This window comes from Plectropomus leopardus, chromosome 8, assembly GCF_008729295.1.
Source record: "Plectropomus leopardus isolate mb chromosome 8, YSFRI_Pleo_2.0, whole genome shotgun sequence".
Lineage (NCBI taxonomy): Eukaryota > Metazoa > Chordata > Actinopteri > Perciformes > Serranidae > Plectropomus > Plectropomus leopardus.
The window spans coordinates 3,044,661-3,064,099 of record NC_056470.1 but is presented as its reverse complement, the minus strand read 5'-3'; the positions used below and the strand labels follow the sequence as shown (position 1 = coordinate 3,064,099).

Below are 19,439 nucleotides of genomic sequence, written 5' to 3'. Positions count from 1 at the left end.
AAAGACTTTAAAAAGATTTTAAAAAGACATAAGTCTGACAGCCTTTCACATCTAAAGACAAAAGGCCTCGTTCACCAACAAGTGTCAAGAAGAAATCTCATCTTAAAACCTACTGATATAGTTTTTACAAAGTTTCTGACATTCACCAATGTTTTCTTACTTGGGATTTGTTCTTAGCAAAGAATAAAATGGATGCCCACCAAAAAACACATTTGGGCACATTTTTGGTCGACATGTTTGTGCCGACATGTTTGTAAAGTGAAAATTTGCAGCATTTATATTACAACATATTTACAATATATCATATATTTAGTCATTATTTCATTTTTTTTACAAAAAGAATTATGGTCTTTTAAAATAAACACTACACTAACAGTTCAGTTCATATCAATTATGTTAATGAGAACCGTGCTGTGTCATACTTAGTGATTGATCAGGCTAAAAAACATCACAACGGTTTGGACAGCAGCGACAAAAAGTGATGAAGCAGCATTCTGATTAAGTTATTAATAGCTTACACAAATATTGCGTGAAGTGGTCCTCCTTCAACTTCTCCCCCTTCTCTCTGTCTCACACACACACACACACACACACACACACACACACACAAACACACACACACACGCACTGTGCTGTAGCACTCATCTATGTCCTCACTCCTGACAGTTGTGCTGCTGTAATATATAAAGTTTGTGGTTTGCTGGTCGGGTGGTTGATCAGCGCATATTTTTAGCCTTCCAATGTATCTCTTTGTGTTATTTTAAACTGTCCCTGACATTCACTTTCTGCAGAAGAACCTCTTCTTGGATGACATACAGTAATGAGTGGAGCATTTAAGCGTTTAAAACATTCATATTAACTGCAACCAGATCGTTTGAAATGCATATTTTTAATCCATTCTTGAAGAAAAAACACATTTCTGAGTGTCGTTCTGGAGCGCTCTAGCAGCACTAAACACCCGCTGTTACCTGATACCGAGTCAATGCACAAAAATATCCCATAGAGAGAGACTCTCACTGCAGCCTGCTCTTTTTTGTTCTAACAATGTCAGCATGTAGCTCTGTTCTGTGGAAGATAAACTGTATACAGACTTCACTCTGTATCACTGAAGAACAAGGAAATACAGCCAGTGCTGCTGGACAGAGCAGTGAGTAACAACAACTATACCCACATGTAAGAGTACTGTCTGCGGTGAAAATGCTACACAGATCTAGGGTCTAGGTACCTCTTCGTAGGTGGTGCTTTTGGTTCTAAAGGTACAATACTGAAAGCTTTTGATGGAAACACGGCTTCTGTGTCAGCCCTGTGATAGTCTGGCAACATGTCCATGGTGTACCCCGCTTCTCAACCATTAATGAATGAATTTCAAGAGGAAGAAATAGACTTAAGATAGCTGAGACTGAGTTTTATAACCACCTAACACCAATCAAGATCACAGGACCCCCCAACTACTCTAGCAAAACTCAATGGCTCTTTTATTGTTTAATTGTTTTTTAATTCCAACATCCAAAATTTCAACTATGAAATAAGACCCCATACAGGAAGTTTTCATTTCAAATTTCATTTTTACTTATTTCCTAGGAACTCAAGTTCTTTATAAGTTGGATTTTACAATTGGATTTCTAAAATCGAAATAATGGTACCACCATGGAAATAATGTTGGAATTTTCTTAATAAAATTGTTTCTTGGTGTCTGTTATACATTTCTTTATCTATTTTGTGAGTTGTCATTTTAAATGTGAGTAAATGTTGACTTTCACTGACAAGCTGTAGCTGTGGATCAAACTTTCTCATTTGCTTTAGTCAAAGTAGTTAAATAGCCTAAAGCAAATGCGTACAGTGCATTTGGAAGCCCATATTTGGTCTGGAATACTATATGCAGATACTTGAAATTGACAAATTCTGAATTAATAAGTAATAACAGAGGGCCAAGTGTTAAATAAACTGTGCTAAATGCCTCATTTGCTCCGAAGGACAACTTGGGAGGAAGTTAAATACAGATAGCTGTGTTTCCACCTGGCAGAGTAATTGTAACCTTAGTAAAGTCTGAGGTGAAGATTAGCCTGAAAACTAGACTTACAAGGACCAGGCTGGTTTGGAAGGTCACATTTCAATGGGAACAGGTCAGACTCAGCTAAACCTGCTTTATGAGACAGAATTTCTTGAACACAGGTTTGTTCTTACTTTCTGAAACAACCCTGTACCTAAACATGACACCTCAACCCAGCAACCAAACCCACCACTAACACAAAAGCAGAAACAAAAGCATGCTGCAAAGGTGAAAAGCGACAACTCCCTAAACAAGGAAATATGACTGTGGACTATGCTAATATTACAAAAACTGTAGCTCTGGCTGTTGTGGGGAATTATATTTTGGAGTTAATCCTCCCAGAGCTACTTGGTTCAAAGGACAAGTGCAGTTTCATCTATTTGGATTGGCGATTATGATGTGCAGGACGGACCATCTTTAACATTTGTGATTTTGTGTGTTTACTGGAGCCCTAACAGTGCTGAATCATTTGTTTACTTCAGACTCTGAGGAAAGAATCTTCACACTTGTGCTGCATTCAGGTCGTGTGGGGAAAAACAGCTTTCTAGGGAAAATCCTGACAATGTTATCTTTCATTTGGTAAATAAACTGCTTTGGGAAAAAGCTGGTAAATATGTTAGGTATTAGTGTATTTGATTCATGTCTTTCATGTATCGAGCAACTGTTTGAAAAACTACTTCTCCATAACTTCAGTGATCTCACTTGGGAACTCAGAGAGCTGGCAACCAAACTATGACTGGTATTACAAACAAGGATATATGTCAAGTGTGTGAAATTCATCACAAACAAAGAGCAAATTTCCTAACTCCTTATATCAAAAAGAAAAAAGAAAGAAGAGAGTAAGATACATTAGTAGAAATTGGCCCAAGTAAAAGGTGGAAACCTGCTGAGACTCACTGTAGACCCATTTATGTCTCTGAAATATCTTTTTCAAAGCTTTGATGAGCACAGACAAACATGAATCTTGTGTATTGGAGTGGAGGCACAATTTCAACAAGAGGAAATCTCAAAACTTGATCACATAAAACATAAATAAAAACTATAGGTATGTAGTTACATGGGCAAGTTTGCAACGCCCGTTTATAATTGTCTTGACACAAGATATGCAGTTCAACCAGTTTACTATAAAAGAGACCTACACAGATCAGCCCAGTGAGAGCAAATATGGGTTGAACAATAGGCTGTATAAATAATGGACATAGATACTGTGACTTCACCCATTGGTTTGTGGACTCCCATTTTGAAGCCTTGAGTTTGGCATTTCAATCATCTTGGTTTTCTGGAGTCAGAAGTGACAGAAGTGAGGGATGTCATGCTGTAAAGCCCTCTGAGGCAAATTGTGATTTGTGATAATGGCCTTTATAAATAAAACTGACTTGACTTGACTTGACCATATTTGGGCGAGAGGGTGGAGCTGTGGAGAAGCGAGGAGTGAATCTGACTGACAAGCCAAGGACAATCAAGGTGGTCTGCCCTTAATTATACATTGCTTTTAGCCTTAATAAAATGTAAACAGGTGAGTTATTTAAAAATTCAAATCCCTTTACAGCTGTCATGAGCAAGAAAATTAACTCTAGAGACCAAAACCATTTTTGTATCAGGCTGTAAACATGTTTATTTTATTTATTTACTGACACACACACATACACAGAGCAGGGCTTTTGCAGAGCTCCAGACCTTGACATTTTAGGACCATGGAGCACTACTGCGATTTGCATATAATATCTGAACTGGAGAGCTCTTAGTTTGTTTCCAGCTTACAGAGAATAAATCATCAGGTTTAACGGTGCCACAGTAACAGTCAGACTTAATGAGTCGTAGTGTCGGTAGTGTGAGCAGGTGAGGTGTGTGTTTGTATTTGCAGAGCTCCGATCGCAACTATTTAATCAAATTTTGCGACCACGGAGCACCAGAGCGACTTGCAAAGCCAGGTCGTTCACAATAAAAGCACCATGGGTCCCTCTTTCATTTATTTAATTGTAACAATACAAAATTTCAATATGAAAGTACTTTATTTAACTTCCTTATAACTGTTTTTTATGAAATGTTATTATGACAGTAGTGTATTCAACTTTATCATATAACAGTAACTGCTTTATTTAACTTTATTGAAACTGTAGTCCATTCAATAATTTTATATTTTATATTTTAGTCGTTAACATTAGTTTAAAAGTAATTTCAAAATATTGAGATATATATTTTGTATCAAGATATAGCCTTAAAATATCACAATATCATATTAAAGCCATATCACCCAGCCCTCCTATTTAGTGTCGTCAAAACATTTTGTTGCGCATTTGTGACCCATCATTAGCTTACTATATTACATGTATGCTGCTGTCACACTAAACGTCCCCCAAAGCCTTATTCAAACTTTCAAACTTTGCATGGAAAACAAAACCAAATGTCAAGTATTCATATTGGACTGCCAAATCTGATTTGACTGGCATAATTCTGAGTCAGGTACAGCCCCACTCTAATGCCAAGTGAATAACTTTAAGACAAAAATGGCAACACTTTACCACAAAGCCTTGTTGATGTGTGGTTGTGACTGCAACGTCTGGTTAGCGGTCAAACATGATTACATTCATCACCAACTTTGATGATGTTTGAGTTTTGTGCACATACAGTACACAAAGATTAAGAATGAGTTCAACTGAATGCATCCTAGATGACCTACTGCACAACTGGAGGAGACCAAAAAAAGTCATTCACTTTCATTTTGGTGTACACCCCTGAGTCCAGACAACAACCTCAACTGAAGCCTAAAGTCCGCCTTACACAACCTCTGTTGTTAGGAAATAGTGTTTGCACTGTGTCAATGGCAAAGGCAGTGTTTCCCCAGCCAACACCTTCATTACTTACTTTACACTCCACTCTGGTTACTTTACACTCCATGAGCCGCCAACATGCAACTAATATTCAGCAAAACTTAATTTAGTTGTACTGTTTTTATTTACTCTTTACACAGACAGTTACTATATATCAAACTTCTCCTCAGCCTGCATGCTACTGCCGAGTGTTGCCCCTGCTGCTCAGCTATGATGTGGGTGTAAATAACAGTCACTTAACAGCCTCACGCCCTCAGGCTCCTCAACATGTTGAAACACCATGCTGTCAACTCTTTAAGAAAAGGAATGGTGCACTCACCAGGGCCCAACTAAAGCTGCCCTAAACCTGTTCAAATGTTCTTTTTCATTTACAATAATGGCTACTTGTAGATTTCAAGCAAATTCTTTCCATTCATCTGTACATTTATTAATCCAGTCGTATTCTAAATATAGCAGTTTTTAGCTTCTTAAGTGTCTCAATAACCACATTCCTGGTTTAATATGTAGCCAGCAATGAAGAGCCTCATATGGCGTTTGCTGTGTGAAAAGGTATTCCACTTCAAATATGAAAGGTGGTTTGGTATTACTGATTACACTTTAAACTGCCTGCAAAACAGACATTGTTATTTCAGCTACCTGGGCTTTAAAGTAACCCAAATTCCCAATTTTAATCCATTAAATAACAAAGAGTTGATAGAGTAAGATGTGAAGCTATAAGGCGTCAAATTGGGCGACATGCTTATGTGGACTTGTCACAGACAAAAGTCTGCCTTTGGATTAATATAGTGAACCACACAGTTAACCTTTTGAAACCCAGAGCGACATCAATTTTATTGTTCTTCCTTAAGATGCCTTACTATGTTTAAATTGGTGCAGTTTCTTACAAAACATGAAAAAAAGGCAATGAGCAACCTGGCAAAAAATGCTTCACATATTGCAAGAAATTAGTCAAAGGTACAAGAAAGCAACTAGCAAATAAGGAAATAACCAAGAAAAATGCTTGAAAATATAATTCTGCAAAATAATATATGTAACTATGGTCATTATCAATATGGTTTTTCCCTGTTTTTTTCCCTTTTTTCCCAATGACATTTTTAAAATAATTTTATAAATCTACTTTTTTTTGCAATTTGTGAAGCATTTCTCGCCAAGTTGCTCTTTGCTCTTAGATTTAGATTTTTAGATTTTAGATTTTTTGGGCACATTTTCCAGGTCATTTCCTTTTTTTTCTTTTCAACTTTCTTTTCAGTATTTTTGTTTTTTTCCCTCATTTTCAGGTTATTTTCTTGTACTTTCTACTAAATTCTTGCTACTTTCGGGTGGGTCATTTCATCTTCTGTTACTTGTTGCCTTCAAGCCAATTTGCTCAGGTTTCAAAGGGTTAAAACGTTGTTATTGTTATTGTGGTTCGGGGATTAAACAATTTAAATTCAATATCCGCGTGCAGCCTAATCATACCAAACTGCATTTAGAAAATGAGTGAATTTAATGTTGTAGTGGTCTGAGGTCGGCCTGCTGAACTGACAGCACCACAAAAGCAATCATTGGAGTTGAATTTTCAGTTCGGCGTGTTTATATGTCACCATGCTGCACTGTATTTCACTTCATTTGTGTTCAACTACAAACATAAAGCTAAGGACCGTAATTTAACCGTAAACTAGTGCAGAGGTCTGATATGAAGAGGCTGACAACTTGATACACGGATATACAACCCGCTCGAGACATGGCAACATCGCATGTTCTGACAGGTGTGCTACAGTAGCTTACGTGTTGACGTTGGTCGATAAACAAAACGCTCTTCAACTATATTGTAGACGAGGTATATTTTGTTAGTGTTCTTCCGCGAGCTTTATATCTCCGCAGTCAGGTAAATAAATGATAGTGGCTAGCCCGGGCTGTGTCAGCTGTCATAAAGTTACTCACTCCATCTGCTCTTGAAGTTGCTCAGTCCACCGGGCCCTCTTCTCCTCCTCGTTACCGGTTCACTCATCGCTGTTACACCCACAAACACACTGTCGTCCTTTCAGGTGTTTCTGTTCGCAAACTCAGTAGCACAACAACGGCACTTTATCGGCTCCATTCCCGAACACACATAGCATCCTGGCTGGCTCGCGCTCCTCTCTGCTCCGCGTGCTTCACAGGCTGGAACAGCTTTGCTCAGCGCGTGCCCCAGCGCTCCTGTTAGTGTTGCGTTCAAGGTATGTGCGAAAGACTGTTTACAATGTCTTTCCTACCGTCTTTCCTACCGTTTACCGCAGTTCTATCAGTTTAATTCTTATTGTCGGTGAAACAAATCTGGTTATCTGCCAGTAACTTGAATAAAGACAGTCACACGTCGAGTTAAAACGCATAAATGCTGTTGTAAATGCTCCACGAGCCAACCAACAGAAACCAAAAGCTATGTAGTCCCTCGAGTCAAAAGCGTGAAGCACACAGCACCAGACAGTGAGTCAAAGTTCTTGAGAAAGTGCAGGCCAGAATAGCTCTTAGAACCTGCTAAATGTCAAACTTACTGTCGTGACTTTTTCTCTACTTTGACAAGACATCGGACAGGTTTTGGGAAAATACTGTTTACCAGAAGGACTACTTTCAGCTAGTGAGCAGAGATGGAGAAATACCCACTACAAAAAAAAAAAAATTCTCATCTGTCAAGTACTCTGCAAAATCACATCAGAGGCGCTAATAGCCAGCATGTTTCCCAGATTTCAAGTTCACCATCCCAGCTAGCAGGGAACGTTCCCACAACACTGGTTAATTATGTTTTAAAGAAAACATATAATGTTCAAAGAATGTTTTTAGGACGTTTATCATTTCACATAATTTTCCTGCAAGGTTAAATGCTGACTAAGATGTAACATGTATGTATATATATATATATATATATATATATATATATATATATATATATATATATATATATATAATAAATCTTAGGCCTTAATAACATCCTGAAATCATTTTCTGAACATTTCTGTTGCTTTGAAAATGTTCTCCCTTTGTACTCGTGTTATAATGTCGGAAAATTTTAAAACATAACATTGTGTGACCTGTCACCTTGCAGAGGGGGCGAATAAGTTATTTTTCCCCTTCCCCAAAGCTACAAATATTTTTTATATTTTTTCCTTTAGCCTGGCTGAGTGAATGAAAGAAAACATTTCTTTCAAACAAACCAAGCCAACAGATTTGGAAGGCATATTGTGTTTAAATATATTCTGTCAAAGAAATACAAGACAACACTTAAGTCACTCCCAAGTGCTTTAAGAATTATTTGACATACCTCCCCCTTTTTGCACCACTCTTCCCCTCTTTTAAATAATGAACGGTCCCTAATAATGATTAAAGAAAAAACTGAATCTAATAATCCATCATTTTATCAAAAACTTGATTAAATGTACTGTAAAAATACAGACTATTTTCCAGCCCTACTAATTTTAGATGATAAAAGTCACAAATTATTCTGTTTCTACTCAGTACTAATTACTTACAACTACTAATATTTTTTACACCACAATTCACAATTTAAGTTAAATACAAGTTGTTAGGGATAATAAGCTGCCAGAGTGCATAAAAAAACATCAAAATGAAGCTTGTTCAACGAAAAGGAGGAATCCCTTGGACCCCCCTACAGAGGTCTAGGCTAAGCCCCCAATGTCCTCAAATCCTAAAAACACCTCTGCACAGACACACAGAGGGATAAACGACATCTCTCAAGTTCATTTGACTTACATTAGGTCAAGGAATTGGCCTGAACAGACCTTAAAAATGAGAGTTGTTAATTTATAATATCCGAAATTCACACCTAATGAATATCAATAAGAATATCTGGTAGCCAAGCAGCTGATAAATGAGCCAGTTATTGTAAAGCATGAATGAAACAGCTGATGCTGATCATGCTCAATGCCTTAAAGAATGTAATGCTCCGATAAGTATGCCACATGTTGCCATGTCCACTTAATGTTAGCTTCATACATACCTGTGTCCTTCACCTGGTCCTGCAGATGGTACAGCTGTGCGGCGCTGTCTTCATCTAGAACTGACTCTGGGATTAAAAATGAAAAAAGGTTTGCATTAAAACCTGTGTTTATTGATTTCACCTTGGCAGATTTAGAACTGTAAGAGAAGTTCTCTGATGGGAAATGATGACATTGTTTACCCTTTCTTGATGTCTCTCGTACTGATGAGAAAGATAACAGCCCTCTCCGCCCTGTAAATCCACTCTCTTCATTACTGTTGTGTCTTTCTGTGGAAATTCATATAAAAGTCAATTATGAGTTATCAGTAACAAAAAGGCTAATTAAGATGCAGGTTTCGTCTTTAATTAAATTGAGACACTTACTTTTAATACGAAGTGATGAGAAACTGAAACTCCTTCTTTGATTGGGAGGCAGTTTCTGCTCCGAATTCTGAGAGAAAGGGGAATAAGGATACCTTAAGATTAAATATAATACAAAGAGGAAAATGAGACAATCAATTAGTGGTTTAGAAAAAAAGATTTATATAATTTTCTGCCAAGCTAGCAATATAAATAGGCATGTTAATCTGCCCGATGACTGACCATGCAAGTTGAAATGTATATTTAGAGGATGATTCCCAATGATGATGATACATTTTTTGGGGGACTTTTATTGACTTGAAAGGGGGAGAGAGAGAGGGGATGGCAGGCCCCAAAGGGCCGGGGCCGGACTCAAACCCCCAGCCGCTGCGGTGAGGACACAGCTTCTGTACATTGGGTGCCTGCTCTATCAACTAAGCCAATGGGCGCCTCAAATTTCAACTTTATGATCCAACATATCTTAACTAAAAGTTACAAGAAATTTGTATTTTATTTTATTTTATTTATTTTTCATTACGTTAAAATTACAGTGGCCCCAGAACTCAATGCATTGCAAATAGATACACCATAAGTGCAAATGAAGAAACATCTTCACCAGCTGGACAACACAAGTGTAGCATCAATAACATAAAACACACCTCTCTCTCTTTTTCATTTTCTCTCCCTTTTTCTTAGTCTCTCTCTCTGATGAGTTGTTAAATCTGCTCTTTGTGATTAAATAAATACACGTGAATTGACGTGTTTCCTTGAGGGTGTGGCTGCTTTGAGAGACAGGCTGTCTTTAAAGACGTGACAGATCCACCCTTGCTGCCCTGTAGCTCCTCCATGTCCTCCAAATGGTCACTTTTGGCACCAAAAATTCAACATGATAATGGCTGAAATGGAAAACTTGAGGCTTTGAAACTTTTCAATGGTTTTGGGTTTATGGCATTAGCTATCTCTCAGTGGTGTTGGAAAGTCACCCTGTTTGTAGTGGTCACGTCACGTCATGTCAATGACCCGAAACATGCTGGAGGAATTACATATCTCATATGACCTCAGAATGATTTTGGATCCCTCAGACAGAGCTGGAGGACATGATATGGGAGAAAGATGTCTGGGCCACCTTGCAGCCCGTTGCCACTGGGAGCAGTACCAACATGTTCTCATCCCAACTCTCACATGGTGCCACTCTGTCAGTGACCTTCCGGGTCTACTTATGACGTTCTGGGTATCCTTCTGCGTATGGGATGTCGTTACCATGATGTATTTGACGAATTCAGAGTGAGAAGGGGATGGATGAATGGATGAGTGGATGGATGGATGGATGGTTGGATGGATGGATGGATGGACGGACGGACAGACAGACGGACGGACGGTTGGACGGGTGGTCAGATGGATGGATGGATGGATGGATGGTCATTAGATGATTTTCTCACTATGCTCGGGTCAAAAAGATTGCAAGAGCCCAGTTTAACAAGATTTTGCTGTGAATATTCATAGTCCCAAGAGTATGACCCATATAGATTTTGGTGATTCTGTAGTGCTAGCACTTTTATCTCCCTAATGGGAAATCTGAGAAAGTAGCTTTAAACTCTATCTTATACCAGTTTACAACTACCACTCCACTACCACTAAGCCTCTGTTGTTCCTTTGGTTTGTAGCTGCAGCTCTTATGGTTGGTTGTGCTACTGACCCTTGTCTGAATCCTCAGCTGGAAGCTCACACTACATCAGCTGTATATGAGCATTATTGGCTCTGCATGGGAAGACACGGCCACTATTTATAGCCGACCAAATGACAGGACATGATGATGCCTTATGGGAAAACTCCCCAGCAGCATAAACCACCAGTGTACGAGTGGAATGCATGGAGGCAGGGTTAGTGGACAAGACATAAAGGAAAGCATTTCCAATATCACTTTGTTATAGCTGTAAAACACTGTCTGCTTTTTGCCTTCAGTGGCATTTCCATATTTGTGTCAAAGCTTTAGCACTTGGTTTCTCTTCAGTCATTGATTTCCTGGGAAAAATCCTCTTGAACAGGAAGTGATGAGTTTTATGTTTCTTGTTTGTTTTGAATAAACCGGGTAGTGAGCATTAGCAGCGAAGCAAAAAACAAGTAAAGAGTGTCGACTACATTAAGTCAAAACTCTTTAACAGAGAGTCCAAGAGAGTAAAGAAGCCACTGACTGAGACTGACAGAGCATTGTTAGACATAGGGCAGGGCAGTGCAAAGGAGCACCACAATCACTGCTTATCAAATATGTTCAAAGAACAGTTTAAAACTCATAGTATAAGTGGTTAGGTCTAAAAATGGGAGCAAAAACTAGGTTTTGGTTCAAGTTTTGGTTTTGGTCTCGATACAGAAACAAGCTGACAACCTGTGAAGATAACACTTCAGGAAGCTTTGCATAGATATTGTGGCTGGCTGTTGTTTGTCAAGAAATAGTTCTAGCACATATCGCCTCTAAAACCACTAATTGTTGTTTTTACAATGCTTATGTGAGGGTTAAACAAACATGATACAGATGCTTTAGAGGTGTTGATAGACTGTGGACAGAGACAGGCTGGCTGTTTCTCTTTTCCTCTAGTACTATGCTAAGCTAGGCTAACCATGTCCTGACTTCAGATCTTAAATTACAGACACAAAGTGAAATTTAGGAGCTGATCTTCCTTTAAATAATCTTTAAAACTTAATTTAACAATTAACTTTTAACAATTACCTTAGCAGTTAACTTAATTTTGTGAGTTGTTTCAACTTAAAAATTACAAGTTTAATTAAAAAAAAATCTCTCTAAGTTTTCTGCTGGTTGCATACTTATCAATCATATTTGTATTTTCTTAAACAAACAGAACTTGCAAATCTCCAAACTCCATCTGCAGCAAAATCCTCTTTGTGATGATCTAGTTAGGTCAGACTTACTTTGTTAACTTAAGTTGCTACCACTTAGAAAGAACAAGGTAATTTCACTTGTCATTTCTACAAAATTAAGTGATTACATATACATTTTGAGTAAACTTAACAATTGGTTTCCAGGATTCTTTTGTCTTGTTTTTGCTATGTGTTCGCATCTTTAGTAAATCCAGTCAGTCTGATTTATCTTAACACAAATATGATAACTACATAACTAGTATGGAACCAGCAGAATACAGAGATATACACAGTAAACTTTGTTTACTGACATTTCTAAAACTTAAAAAGATTCATTTAAGTTGCAATAACTTCACAAAATGAAGTAAATGTAAACTTAACAATTAGATATAAAGTTAACAGAAATTAAGACTAATAGATATTACATAGAGTTTACAGTGCACATTTACTTAGATCTTTCCATCTGTAATGTTATTACTTGTCAAATAATTATTGTCATATTTATGCAAGGAAATATTTTTCATCATCAAAGTTATCTGCTTGATACCCTTTCAAAAATACTGTAGAGAATATTCTCTGTCAACACAAAGATAGTTGGTGAAACAGTGAAATGTGTTGTGTTTTTTACAGTCGCTGTAAGCAGTAGAAGGATTGCATTCTCATAATCAGGATGTTAAATGGACCAGTTAATGCATTTTGTATAATTTGTCACCTTTAAAGGATTAGTTAAACATTTTGGAAAATAAACTTATTTGCTCTTTCTCTGAAACTTAAATGAGGTTTAAGGTCAATATCAATCTCATGGACACATACCATCATCACAGGAGCTGTTACTGAGCATTATTCAAACTAATAATACATAAGAGATATAAGATCAGTAATTCCACCTTCAGGTATGTTGACATGCTACAGGATGAAGTCTATTTCACTACCTCTTTACCATAAATGTCACTGGTCTGATGAAATGAAAACTAATCATTACAGCACACAAGGACACCTTTATAAACTGTCTTAATCTTAAAGGGCATTTTCCAACCTGAACCTTGTTTTCCAATGTTTTTGTGTCTAAGTGACTAATGTGAACAACAATTTTGACAATGGTCCACTGATTGATAGCCAAGAGTGACAGAATGGGCTGTAATCTGGGGCTGTACACTGTTGATGTACCCACTAAAAGTGCTTGTTTGCTTTACCACTGACAGGCTCATCTTGTAAGTAATTGTGAGTATATAAATGCTTTTTTTTACTTCTCACTTGGTCTAGTCTGTCATTGTGTCTAACCAAGTCTCACATAACCCTTTCGAAACCTGAGCAAATTGGTTTGATTTCTTTAAAACACACACACACATGCACGCACGCACACATACACACACAGGGAGAGAAGGCAATGACCAACTTGGGAAGAAATGTCCCACAAATTATAATAAATAAGTGAAAGATGAAGAAAAAAATAACCCAAAAATGTTTTGCTCATCACCCTATTCTCCCCATGTTTCTGAAAAACACCAAACTAATTTTCTGAGGTTTCAAAGGGCTAAGTAGCAGTTTCGTTCTGAAGTCTTGGGTTGAGCTGTTGCAGGAAGCCAATAAGAAACCAACATATCAAAGGAAATGTAAAGAAAAATATTAAATTTCTATGTAACACTTACGAGCCTGTCAGCAGTAAAAACAAAAGAACACTTTAATGGATGAGGGACTAACACCCAAAACATTACAGTTCTCCCTTTTTTCGCAGATCCAGACTGCAGCTATCTCGCTCAGTACTGGACCAATTTAAAAAAGTGCTATCCTCCGTCAAACACTAGAAAATAGGGTTCAGGTTGAAGAATAATGACATACTTTGCTACATGTTAACATGTTACTTCTCTGTCTCTGTTTCTGTCTCTGTCCCACAGCGAGTGCTTTCTCCTTCTCTGATGGCAGATTAGCAGATGGTCAATAAAGGTTTATTCATGCAGACAGAAATGGCATAATATGGTTCCCTCATAGTCACAGTTAGAAACAAAAAAATCTGATTGTTATGATTTTTTTCTCCACCTTACTCCGTGCCTCTTTCCCCTAATCCAAACAATCCATGCCAGCATGTGCGCTTGTTGATGTTCTGGCTTTGGCTGCCATGTGCTTATGCTTTCTCAACATAACCACATGCTGCATCATTTGATGACATCACCGTAGTGCCATCTTGGAACATAAACAGCAGCCGCAAAAGGATACCGAAAGCATAATAAATAGACATGGAAGTCCACTGCAAAGCGGCAACATGTTTCAGTTTAGGATGAGAACATGTTGGGTTAAGAAAATATCATGTTTTACTCTTGAAATAACTGATTTAGTTTCTAAAAACATGACTGAAAATGTGACATACTCAGTAAAAAACATCCATTGTTGTTGATCTCAAGCAGTGCTCTGCTGCTATGTACAAATGTATCCATAGTTTGCAGGAATGTATGATGGCAACATGTGATTCTGTCAGAGGGGCTGTGGCTGTTGGACTGGACTGAGGTGCTTTTAGACGTGTGCACACTTGTCCTGCCTCTGGCTTATCATTCACTTCAAACAACAGATGGCCTCAGGGGCTATAGTGACCACGCCTGTAAGTACACAATACAAGATGTGACGTGTGCAATGACTCGCACACACATACACACACACAAAACACACACTTATTTATGACAGCATTGCAGTGTTTCTTTAGCTTATCTCTTCAACTGCAATAAAGTAGCTCATTGTATTCTCTGATTTATTACAGCTGACATTATACCCTCCTACAACAGAGACGGCATCAGTGTTGTGAATTTCTTAAGTTTACTGAACTCTTGATTGTGATGTTTCAGCTGGCAAATGTTTCAGTTTGCATTCTGCATTTTTCATCATCAAGGCATCAAGGGCCATTTCTCTGCTGAATGAGCAGCCAACGTTTACTTTTGATACTAAAAAAAATATGTTGATATGTTGACAGCATCTGCCTTTATAGTGCCAGTTATGGTGCTGCATTATTGTGACTGTCATAACCTGTTGATGGTGATGTATACCACATTGGAAATGTGGTATACATATTATGAGCTGTTGTCATTTTTAACAGCCACTGAATTATTATAGGCTCTGTAAAGTTATGGTGGACACTTTTTAATCTGCTCCCATGGAGCAAGTGCAAGTCAACCTATGTACTGATTAATATCAACTGTTGTATGTTTCTGTGTCATATTGTTTGTGCTTTATGTGTTTTATTATGTTTTTATATTTGCTGCAACACAAATTGCCCTCTGCGACAAATAATAAAATTGAATTGAATTGAATAATTACTGCACTATTATTTAAGAAAATGTTGAACGCAGGACTTTTACTTATAGCTGTATTACATTGGTGTATTGGTACTTTTCAGATGAATAGGTAAGTAATCTGAGTACTTCTTTTAACACTGACAACTGGATGCTTAAATGGCATTTTATATTTCAAAGGATCATTGTCACTGACCTGAGACTGTAGAAAATAATGGATGGAGTCACCCATTGGTTTGTGGACTGAAGTGACCATATTTGGACAAGAGGGTGGTCTGTGGAGGACTGAGGGGTGGATCTGCAGGTAGAGCTGCCTGCATCGATTCCGCATAAATCCGCATTAAGCCTTAATAAACTGGTGAGATAAAAATTTACCCCCCTACACTTGTCATGGATGTTGAAATAAGCCATAGAGACCAAAACAGTTTTTTTGTAGCAGGCTGTAAACATGTTTATTTCTGCTGTAAAGTTGATCATTTTAATGAGGATTTATTCAAGTGGCCATTAGAGGAACTGCAGTTTTTGTCACTTCCCCTTCATTTCTCAGCCCTGGAGGCTGCCACTTGTTATTTAGCCATTTGAGAGGCATTCCCGTAGCTGGTTTAAAAATTTTAATTCCAGTGTCTACAAAATCTCCAAACTATGGAAACACTTCTGTCTCTAACAAAATCCAGCAAACCTTATTTTGCACAAAAGTCTGAAAAACCTGTTTTTACTGTAAGTGTTTCTAACAGTTCTCAAATGTGTCTGTATATCTTGAAACAACAAATGAAAGAAGGTGGAAGGTGGAATAATTAAAATTTTGAAACTAGTAAATTTGCATTAACCCTCTGAAACCTGGATTGACATCAGTTTTCCTGTGCTGCATTTAGACACCTTTAAGCAGCATTTAAATCTCTGAAACATGACACATGAGAAATGACACACATAGGGTGAAAACATAGCAATCAGCAACTTGGCATGAAATGTCCCGCAAATTCCAAAACAAATTTGAGAAAGGTGATGAGAAAATGACCAAAAAATTAATGTGTGTGTGTGTGTGTGTGAGAGAGAGAGAGAGAGAGAGAGAGAGATTATTACATACCTAGATAAAAAAAATAAGAAGACTATATTTATAACTATTATAATTATTTATTTAAAATAGTTCACAGAAATAAATAAATAAATAAATATAGATTTGTTTTATTTTGAGCACTTCTTTCAGGTCATATCCTGTATTTGTTCTTTCTAATTTTCTTATAGATTTATTCTCATTTCTTGATAATATTTGGGCAATTTTTTGTTCAGTTGCTCTTTGCCCTTTCCCCATGTGAAAAATCTGGTCAATTTGGTTAGGCTTTAAAGGGTTATACTTGATCTTTTTCTCATAAAAGCTAAATTTGGTTTGCATGAAAAGTAATCAACAAAATATGGAAAGAACCCAGTATAAGACTGTCAACTGCTTCTTACTGTAAAAATTTTTTTAAAAAACTTACTTTTCTACTTTCAGTGTACAGTGGTTGAATATATATACTTTGCTACATTTCACCATTTAAAAGTGCATCTCCCATCATAATAACTTACTCTGAGATTGTTGATATAAAAAACTGAGGGGTATAGAATTAAGAATCTAGCTTTCTTAACCTCTTAAAACCTATGCAAATTGGCTTAATTTCTTTCAAAAACATGGGAAAAGGGCAATAAGCATCTTAAGAAGAAATGGCCCAGAACTCAATAAGAAATTAATAAAAAGTTCAAGAAAATTACCTGAAAAGTAGCAAGAAATAATTATGAAAAAAGACAATCAAAGAAATAAATCAAGGAAAGGGAAAAAAAATAAAAGTATAAAAAAAATGTACAAAAAAGATTTTTAAAAAATACCCAAAAGTTAGAAGAAGAAAAAAAGAAAACAACAGAAGTGCTTAATGATAATAATAATTTTGTTTATAATTTTATATATATATATATATAAAAATATATTTATATTTTTATATTTTATTTATAAATATAATTTTTTTCCCTCAAAGCTACTAATTTCTTGAAACTTGCAGAGCAGTTCAAGTTGCTCATTGATTTTTTTCCCTCATGTTTTCAAAAGAAGGCAAGCTTAGATTTTGAACGTTTAAATGATTGTGAAAGCATCTAGATACAGCACAAGAAAATTAATGTCAATATGGGTTTCAAAAAGGTTCAAAGGTCAAAAAAGGTTGTTACATATTATTTACTAAATAACAAATCACTGATTAAAACACAATGTAGAGAAAGTAGGAGGAGTAAGGGCTGATCAGCACTTCAGTCTGTACCTGCTCTGGATGCCAAGCAACATGCAAAGTTGTGGAAACAAAAATACCCTGATGGAAATATAAAGTCATCAAATACTGTTTTTGTTTGGCTCACACAGTGATGGTGTTATGCAAGGAGTGTAAGAAGGATGTCATGTGGAAGGATATGACAGACAATGATTCATGCTGCAGTAAATATATATATAATATAATATAATATAATATATAATACAAAATACAGCAGGCAGTTTGTAATGGATCCTCCATTTCTCTGGAAGCAGATAAAGTGAGCTGTGATTGAGGTCTGCCTGCAGAACCTTTTTACTGACTGTAATCCGGAAAGACTCCACTGGCTGAGACAGGTGTGTAGGAAGTTGCAAAAGCGGATGGCTGAGGTTAGCCATATTTTGTGGGTGCATTCGTGCTTTTTTTTCCACATGATTAGCATCAAGTTTGCACTGCTGTGAACTAATGTAATTCTAACACAGGAAGTAAAAGTGAAGTTGTTAGATCAAAGTTCTCTATTTCTCCTGTCATGTGACATTGACAGGAAATGTCAGTAACGCCTTTACATTTCATGCTGCAGTTTTTAGCTCTTGTTTCTCAACTGTCAGCAGCTGAGTATTGCACTGAGATTTATATTTTTCAGATGATGCCATCAATGAATCCTAAGTAAAGTCAGCATTAATGTGAAAAGTTAATGACAGCGGACCCTGTTCAAACAAGTGGAACAGCCTTGAACTCCAAACACAAAGATCAGGGTTAATGGAAGGAACACACTCACCACCTGCGCTTGCTGTGATGTCTTGTCCATTTCTCCCGACTGAGCACATGAAAGGAGGGTATTTATCCAGCTCTAATGTGAGGACTCTGTCATAACTTTGATTTGATACCTTCAGCAATAAATAGAAGCTTGCGGTAAAGAGACGTTCTCCACGGCAGCACCTGCAGGCCGGGAGAACAACTAGTATTAGCGACGGTGAAGGAGCAAGTGCACATGAGGAAGTGCACTTGTTCAAATGTGCGGTTGACGGACTTCAGTCTTAGGCTGGGATTTCCTCTTTCAACGATCAAGGTACAGTGACGCAGTGTGTGTGTGTGTGTGTGTGTGTGTGTGTGTGTGTGTGTGTGTGTTGTGAAGTGAAACCTGTTCATCAGCTTTTGGAACCAGTTGGCCCAGGGGATGGGATAATGATTAACTGTATATTCACTCTACAAATCTGAATCTGCTTATACTGACTTAATTTAATGAGGAAGTCACAAATTTGTTTTTTGGGGGGGGATTACTGGAAAATTATCAAATAAATAAATAATAAGGAAAAAATGTCCAGAAAACTATATTTAGAATTCTAATTATTTTATATATTAATTATGTTACATATTTTTTTTTATAAATTATATAAAGTAATATATATAAATATTTGTTATTTTCATCCCTTTCTAAAATAATTTTCTTTTCCTTTCCTTCTGTTCCCTTTTTTATTGCTTCTTTTCAAGTAATTTTCTTGTTACTTTTTAAAAATAAGTTCTTATTTGTTTTTGGGCCATGTCATTTCCTTGTTGCCTTCTCCCATTGTTTTTGAAAGAAATCAAACCAATTTGCTCAATTTGGTTTCAAGGGCTTAACGCATAATAAAGGAATTATTTATTTATTTATTTATTTTTTCATGCTAATCTATCATTTGTGTTTTTGGCTACATCACTGAGACAGCCTGTTTCAACAGTGAAGCTGTTAACATCTACAGTTCCAATCTATGCTCTCTCTCGCCACCAGCCTCCATTGAGAAAAACAATATTTTAGCTCTCTGAACACAGGAGCTGCTGGTCTGCTGC

At 36.9% G+C, this 19,439-nt stretch overlaps 1 protein-coding gene across 4 annotated transcripts in view; it reads right to left on the bottom strand.

The window, feature by feature from the left end:
* Positions 1-18,638, bottom strand: part of LOC121946812 (DENN domain-containing protein 2D-like) — a 35,419-nt gene extending 16,781 nt beyond the window's left edge. For 2 of the 4 annotated variants that reach the window (XM_042491579.1, XM_042491580.1), the window contains exon 1: positions 6,805-7,271. In XM_042491579.1, the coding sequence (XP_042347513.1) occupies positions 6,805-6,871 (67 nt within the window). In that variant the 5' untranslated portion in view covers positions 6,872-7,271. Of the gene's footprint in view, positions 1-6,804; positions 7,272-8,854; positions 8,921-9,034; positions 9,122-9,217; positions 9,285-18,390 lie in introns of those variants that run through there. The other 2 variants (XM_042491577.1, XM_042491578.1) reach the window with 2 other exon arrangements.
* Positions 18,639-19,439: the final 801 nt, after the last annotated feature.